This window comes from Vigna angularis, chromosome 2 (genome assembly GCF_016808095.1).
Source record: "Vigna angularis cultivar LongXiaoDou No.4 chromosome 2, ASM1680809v1, whole genome shotgun sequence".
Lineage (NCBI taxonomy): Eukaryota > Viridiplantae > Streptophyta > Magnoliopsida > Fabales > Fabaceae > Vigna > Vigna angularis.
The window spans coordinates 4,431,555-4,440,317 of NC_068971.1; the positions used below are offsets into that span (position 1 = coordinate 4,431,555).

At 33.2% G+C, this 8,763-nt stretch overlaps 1 protein-coding gene across 1 annotated transcript; it reads left to right on the forward strand.

Moving 5' to 3' along the window:
- Positions 1–4,111: 4,111 nt before the first annotated feature.
- Positions 4,112–5,640, forward strand: LOC108327729 (zinc-finger homeodomain protein 9). Its single transcript, XM_017561421.2, has one exon. The coding sequence runs from the start codon at positions 4,469–4,471 to the stop codon at positions 5,438–5,440; it is 972 nt and encodes a 323-aa protein (XP_017416910.1). The 5' UTR covers positions 4,112–4,468; the 3' UTR covers positions 5,441–5,640.
- The last annotated feature ends 3,123 nt before the right edge of the window (positions 5,641–8,763 follow it).

Here is an 8,763-nt window from a genome sequence, read left to right on the forward strand (position 1 = left end):
AGTGTTGTCTTTTTAAAAGTATATATATATATATATATATATATATATATATATATATATATATATATATATATATATATATCGCTTCTAATTTACCGAAATATTTGTTTACATCGTTCTAAATTTGAGTCTATTCCAATTGTGTTGACAGAGATAAAAAGATGAGTTGTCAATTACCTTTTCATTTTGAGTACGTTTTTTTTTTAACTATTTTTCTTCTGTTTATATCATGTCGGGTAGTTTGCGTTACTAGGGGTATGAGTTTATGTGTGCAATTTTCCAAGGCAAAGATGATGTTAGTCTTGCAGGATACTTTCACTTTTAAATATTAAGGTTTTCTATACATAGGTTTTAGTTTTTTCTGTATAAGAACTTTTTTTAATTACCGATTAATTAGTATCTATAATAATTAATTTGTCTGTAAATTCAAATTTATTAACAAGTTTTTTAAACAAATTTAACAATTTAATTTACTTATAAATAGCATATTATTGTTAGTATTACTAAAACTATTTTTATGTGTAATTTTATCATTACAATTAAATTATAATTTTTATTATAGATAAATATTTTTTCGATAACTTATTATTATAATAATTGATAATCATAATTCATCGATAAATTTGACAAAAATTTGGATAACACAATTTTTATCCATTTTGATGATATTTTTTATATGTTAAGAGGAGATTAGTAGAAATAATGAGAGAAGAAGAGAAAAAGAGAAGAGGAAGAGAGGAAGATGGAAGAAAAAGAGGCAACGCGATAACGACAGGTGAGTGATGATACATAGTCTCGTTAGTGATGCAATAGTGTCGAGGAGATAGAGAACATCGATGATGGTGGTTGCTGAAGTTAGATAATGATTGGGAGGTGGAAAAGGAATAACAATATGAAGGAGGAGGATAAGTAGGAGAATGAGAAGGAGAAAGAGATCAATTGGAGGTAGAGGAGAAAAAAGAATGAGACTTAATTACGTAATTTACCAACAGATGGTATCGATGGCTAAAATATGTCGATAATTACAGACAAATTCATGGTTGTTAGTAATTGCTGAAGAATATCTCCATTTGTCAATAAAGTTAATTGATGATTTTTTTTTCGTCGAAAGTGCATTGATAAATAGGATTTACTAACAAATTATGACTCTTATCGATGGATTGAATCTATCGGTAAGAAGTGATTTTCTTATAGTGTTTTTGTTAAACCAAAACTTATTCCAACTTTATTTGAAGTAAGGAAAATTAATTAAAATTTGATAATAACTTAAAGATAAAAAATGGTAATGGTATAAATATGATTTAGTTAAAAAATTTTGTTCAAGGATAATTCAATTTGAAGTGATTTTCATATAAGCAAAAATTTCTCAAGGAATGAAGACTTACAACTCAATTTTTGCTAAGTAAGATTTATATCGCTCAAAAATGGACACTTTTTGCTTAAACGAATAATTTTATACTCAAGTGAAGAAATCCACTCAAGCTAAAATCGTAATAAACAATAAAAGTTTGTAAAATATATTTTTTAAATTTAATAAATATGATTCATATATGTATGCTTAGAAAATATGAATCATATTTTAATTGTTTTGTTTGATTTTATTGATGAATTACATTGTACATAAAATGTAGTTGTAAACGATGAGTTGTGAAAATTAAATCGATTTGATTTTGATATAATATGGATATTATCTTTACGAAGGAGATAACATTGCGTGTTGTGTAGTGATGAATGTAATTTGGAGATGTCTATAAAAGTTTATCCTAATTCTATTGTTTATTAAAGTCATACTGATTTATGTCTATATTGTGAAAATATTATGTCTGAAAACTTGTTAGAATTTATTTTTTCACATAAATAAATAATGCTTTTTCCCCCTCTTGATCGTTGAATTGTACGGTGGTATGATATATGCATAATGCTTAAATTTAACATATATAGATTATTTTGAATTTTGTATAATTTGTTATAATTTAAATGATGTAACCACGTTATAAAAAATTAGGTGATGTGATAAACGATAAAACTTTGTAAAAATCGATGACAATATGTTTCTTATTACATGTACTTCTATAAACAAAAATATAACGCACATGTTTCCCAATAAAGAAAAAATTAAATTGCTTAGAATTTGAAAGTCAATGTTAAGGTTTTATGGTAGAAAATTGGACATTTATGATCTTTTCCCCTTGTTGAAATTTGGTCACGATATCAATGGTTGTTCCGAGGTAGTTCAGGACGAGAATCATTTTACTCACGATATTTTGTATAACATTTATTTAAATATCATGTTTTGGAGTTTAGTTGTGCCATGCTTGTTTTCCATGTGTGTTAAAATAACAGTTATTGTGTTATTTTTGAAATTTTGTTATATGTATTAAATTTCAACTAATAAAAAGAAATTAACAAATTATATTTGAATAACTAAAATGATGCATTAATAAATGTTTTAAGATATATTGTGTGCTACTTTCACCTAATATCCTATTTTGATAGTCATAAGTTTAATATGAGTACTGTTACTATTGCTATTATGTGATTTGTGAGTTTCTATGCATCGATTCAGCGCTTGTCTACACGCCATTCCATGATTAAACTTTAGCTCTTCTGTCTTTAGTCGGCTTACGTCACACTAACATAAAAATATTCTCTCTTTATTCAGTGTCCCTAACCTCCTCCTTTCTCTTTTACTATGTTCCGTAAAGCACTCTTATCATTCCTTTTCCCTCATTTTAATAATTTAATTCATCTATCTAGTATACAAGAAGAAAAATACTTATTAAAATTAAATAAAAAACTATGACAACATGGCATAAATCTAAATATATAAACTCTACTGAGAAGGATAAGGAATCTATATTTAATATGTAATGTTAAATTTATGATTATGCAAATATAATAATGGGGAGATGTTGTTAAAGGTTTTGGAGGGTATTAAAAGAAACAATTTTTTAGTAGTAAAAATAGTAAAGAACTTTGAAGAAACCACAGGGCTTTGCACACGTGTGAGACACGTGATATGTTGACACGTGTCGTCCGATTTGGTGGGTCTTTTAGGTGGTTAAGTGGTAATAATGTGGAAGCGAGAAGGGGTTTTGGTCTTAATAAAAAAATGTACATCTATACCACCTAGTTCCCGGGTACGGTTTCAGGACATGTTTCTCCTGTCGGGGCCAATCGAGCAGTTACGTAATGCGACGCCGTTTCCCTTGCCATGATACCGTTGTATTGTCCGTAATGCCGACAAAGATACTTCTCAGTCCCTTCAAAACAAATCGAGGAGATGTAATATATAGTATTGTGTGTGGTTTTTCAATTTAATCTTTGTTATTACTTTCTCTTCTGGTTACTCTCAACAATAAAAACTTATTTAAAATAAGAATCTTCAGATTATATAACCTTAAAGACTTAGATAATAAATATTTAATATTTTGAAAAAGTTAGGTAAATAGTTTTGTTATTTTGAGAAATTATTTAAGAAGATAATTTCTTAAGAAGATAAATGAATGGTTTATCCATTTAAGTTTAGATGTGATGTTAATATAAGGTGGGGAAATTGATTTGAAAAGAAAAGATAGAAAAATGTGTTTGTTTTGTTGGATGTGTATTAAGTTGGGAGGGAGGGAGGGAGAGAGAGAGAGAGAGAGAGAAGGGGTGGATTAACCAAAGGGTTATAGGAAAAGAGAAAAAGTGAAGAGGAAAAAAAGAAAAGGGGAATGGGTTGCATCCCTAAAATGAAAAACCTCAATGATTTTACTGTGAAAGCCTGTCCCGTCCCGTCCTTCCCTGCCAACTTGACAAATTAAGATGGGTTACAGTGAATGGGCTCAGAATTGCAGACCATACCATTCTCATGCTAAGAAAGAAACCACTCTCCCACCCTAAACTCACTGCACCACACTAACCACTCAAAATCAAATCAAATTCCCAAATTAAAACCATTACTATTCTACACTACTCTCCTAATAACTAATAATAGTGGTAATAAACTGTAGGGTCATCACCCCAAGCGCGCATATTTATTACTCACATCTAACCTCAAGTGGGGTCAATAACTTAACCATGGATTAGAACCAGGGTTAAAACACTACTGGTTAAGAAGCTCCACCACATAACCCAATCCCAAACCCAGATTTTTATTATCAACACTCATCTCATCACTCTCTCAACTCAACTCAACTCAACTCAACAACACCATCATCGACACTCCTCTTTCTCCTCCCTCCTCCAACCCCCCCGGCCCCTTCCTTTTTCTCTCTTTCCATTTTCTTCCTATTTTTTTTCTCCCGTATACAACAGTGCCACCCACTACCGCCACCTCCACCACCTCCACCACCATACTTCCATTCCTGCAACTGTGACATCTCATACTTCCATCTAATCTCCACCAAAAAACCTAACCCTAAAAAGCAAACCTTTTTTGGTTTTTTAAATATTGTTACTTTCACTCACCCTAGATGTTAGAGCCATGGACATAACCCCAACAACAACCATAAACAACACCACTCCCAGTGCAACAACAAAATCCCCAGAACATGACACCGAAACACCCACCAGGATCAACACCCCCACCGCAACCAAGGCCTTGTCTTTCTCCAACGGGGTCCTCAAGCGACACCATCACCACCACCACCACCCCATCCCCGCCGCCGTCACCTACAAGGAATGCCTCAAAAACCACGCCGCCAACTTGGGTGGGCACGCTTTAGATGGATGCGGCGAGTTCATGCCGTCCCCCACAGCCACTGCCGCCGACCCCAGCTCCATTAAATGCGCAGCATGCGGCTGCCACCGCAACTTCCACCGCCGCGAGCCAGATGAGCCGCCCATCGCATCCACCACGCATGTGATCGAGTACCAGCCGCACCATCGCCACCACCCTCCGCCTCCGTTCCAGGCAGCGGGGGCGAATCGAAGTCCGAATTCTGCATCCCCGCCGCCGATCTCCTCCTCTTACTACCCCTCCGCTCCGCACATGCTCCTTGCCCTTTCCGCCGGGCTCGCCGCTCCGCCTGAGAGCACGGCCGCACCCTCCGCGCTCACCAGAAAGCGCTTTAGAACCAAGTTCAGCCAGGAGCAGAAGGAGAAGATGCACAAGTTCGCTGAGAAAGTAGGGTGGAAGATGCAGAAGAGAGACGAAGATTTGATTCACGAGTTTTGCAACGAGATTGGCGTGGATAGAAGCGTTCTCAAGGTTTGGATGCACAACAACAAAAACACCTTGGCCAAAAAAGATAATAATGTTAATATTACTAGCAATGATAATATTACTAATAATATTAATGATAATGATGCAAATGGGGGTGTCAAGGGTTTTGAAGAAGACCCTAATAGCAACATCGGTGGTGGTGCTGAAGATCACAGTGAGGATCCGAGTCGCAATCACTTTGGTGGGTTGAACGTTGGTGCTAATGCTAACGGGTCTTCTTCTACTTCTTGATCTGTGAGGGGGTGAAGAATAATGTGTTAGATAGGTTAATGATCACGATGCTGTTGTTGATGATGTTACTACCAGTTAATTAATTAGTGGTTTAATTTCCTTTTTTTAAATATTGTTGATGAGACGATGATGATCAAGCACCTTAATGGGAGAGAATGATATATCCAGAAGGGAATTTATTTTGCTTTCTAAGCTTTTAATGATTTTATTCTGAATTAGTGATAGATGTGTATGTGTATGTTTATCTGTGGCGTGATCTTCGGACTTTGTTTGGCTTTGTTTGTTTGAGTGGTGCTAGCACTGAACAGTGAACTGGACATGCAGTGTGCTGTTGGTTCTCTGAATTTTTTGAGGAAGACGAAAGCTAATTAAATTTCTGTGATTTCACATTTTCTCCCCCGTAAGACATGGAAAAAATGATAATAATGATTTTTTTCTCTGTATCTCGTGTTCGAGAGAAAGGGGCAGAAAGTGTTGCTGCCTATGGGGTTTATTAAATTATGGGAGGTGGTGAAATCCTGGTTCTGTTCTATTCCTATGGCGCTGTGCAGCTCTGTGCTGCTTTATTCACAAAACAATCATCTGATAGATAACAGGCAAAGAAAAACACATATTCTATTTGAGGGTTCATTAAAAGTTAAAACTGTAAGCTTTTGATAATAATCAAAGTATGTTTGGATAAGGGTATAGATTAATAATAGTTCATGGGAAAATTCTATATATTTAATAGTTGAAAAGAAACCTTAATTATGCTTGTAAGTACTTTATCTAGTGAAACATGCAATCCTCGTGTAACACAACACTAGTTTCTTAAGATAATCTGGTGTGATAGGATGATTTAATTACTGTCTGTAGTGTTGTATAACCAAAAAGATTTTGTTGGGTGGGAAATATTTGGGAGTACTTTCCTTTTAAAGCAAGTAGATCTGTCAAACATTAAAGAAATAATATTTACTAAAATACTAAAAAATAATAAAGAGGGAGAAACTGAGGAGAGAAAAAGAGAGTTGAAGAAGAACTATTTTGTGTCTTGTCTTCCACACTTTTACGCCATGGGTGTTTGTTTTTCATCTCTGAACTTATTAGTTTATTTGCGTGTGGACCCACACTGTGGTTTGTTTTGGTTTTTGGTTAGTGATGAAGTGAGTAATCTTGTTTTGGTGGGGTGGGACCCTTGAGGAGCTGCCCTTGGTTATGCTAACCAGGAAGTCATGGGCTGGTTCTGGACCCCTTAATTGCCCCTTAAAGACAGGGGTGCTGATGCAAAGTATGAGGGGTTTTGTCAATTTTCCCAGCTAAACACAATAGTTCTACACTGTAGTTAATTGGTTTCGCATCCTTCAATCCTCACCACTTCAACACGCCACAATCTAATTCTCTTTCAACTCAATCTTTTTTTTTTTTGGAAACTATATTTTGACACAGCCTATGTGTTTTTTATAAATGAATTTTGAATATTCTTTTTGCTGTTGACGAAGGAGTTATTTTTTTTATGCGGAAATTTGAATGGTATGACTACATGGTGAAGTGCATACGAAAAAACCTAGCATTTCAAACTTCTGTTTGGATGTGCTTTTATGCGATTTTTCTTTACTTGGGGTGTGACTCCATTTTGTTGCTGTAGGTTCGTTGTATTTCGTTGCACCCTCTCGATTCATTGTTTGAGTGTGACTTTCTTATTTGTTCCATTGTTTCGCACTTCGGTTTTTGGTACGTATTTGGCTTCTATGTTAGTGAAGTCCATTTCATTGGTTGCAAGTAAGATTCGTATAACTTGATGATAAATATTTTTATTTTTTGGTTATGGTTTGGTTAAACTAAAGAAGTTTCATTAGGGGTTGGTTTGAAATTGATATATATTTGGTGATTTCTTTGATATTATTGTAATGATTTATTTGTGATGATTTGTGGATATGTTTATATTCAGTCTGTGTGTTTGACTTTGATATATTGTAATTGAACAAAGTTTTAAATAGGGTGAAGTGTTGACTCATTAATGTATGTTTTAAATATGTTTAAATTGATGTATTTGTATTATATTTTTTCAATAGTAATGACTCATTGAATATCTATATTTTGATTTTGAAGGGTTGTAATTGTGTGTATATGATTGTGTGAATTTTGCAAATATGATTAAGGAGTCATTGTTATAAAATTAATTAAGTTGTAGGACGATGTTTCGAAATATGATGAGAAAAACATGTTTAAATACATCAATGTAATTAGTAAAACATTATTAAATAATTTCAAGCGTTTTAAATATTTTTATGGCATTGTTTTGCGTTTTTCACTGTTTGCTACGACCTCGTATGATTGAGTAATATTTCTTTGTGCATAAGCAACTACAACAAATTAGAAAAAAATACGTATATGAATAAATACTAGATTAAGATAATACCTATAGGGAATCAGTGATTCAAGTTAGATTTACTTATTCCAACTTACTAGTGTAGATGTTGTTTATTCAAATATAGTTATGCACATTGTAGAAAATGTAAATTTATGTTGTACTCAATTGTATTTCATGTTTATATGTTGTATTGAATTGTATTTTATGTTTAAAAGAAAATTGGTTTAAAGTTGTACAAAATGTCTTAAGCTATTCATCAAATATTTGTGTACTATGTATTAGACATGGTAAGTCTCTTTTTTTACAAAGTAGTGACCTTACGGAAGTGGTTAACCTCGTTATTTGTCAATTGTAGTAACATTCATGGTAGATAACAACTACAAACCATTGGTGATCGAAAAAAGCTTTATTGGATGAAAGTTCTTCATTAGGATTGGATGCAATTTACTTAAACTGATGTAAAAGTTTTGTGTAATAGAATCTTGTTTGTTCATATGCTTTATCTTTAATGTAGTGTTTAAGTTTGGAATTTTCATGCATCTAAATGTTTCTAGTCACTCGGAAATGATCTAGAACATGTATATAGATAAAACAAGCAAGTGAATTAGTTCTAATTTCTCTGGCCATTCTAAATATCTTAACATAATGCAAATTTAGTGTTAACTCAACTAAGAAATTAGTAACTTAGCATCTTGATTAAACTTGTTCCTAAGGAATTAAGACTTGTGAGGCTTTATATATGAATGTTTGAATGAAATATGGACAAATTGTATAGAGTCACTAGTGTAAAAACAGCGTATAATGTCACGCGTTTAACGTCTAACCACTCAATAACCAATGTTAAAAATGCCGATGACAATTTTGTAAATAAATGTAATTATTAAACGTCGAATGCCTCAACGTTAGACGTCAAAAGGTTAGTGAATTCAATAAAAAATTGAGCAAGAGATTGAAAATTCATTCACTTTATTTT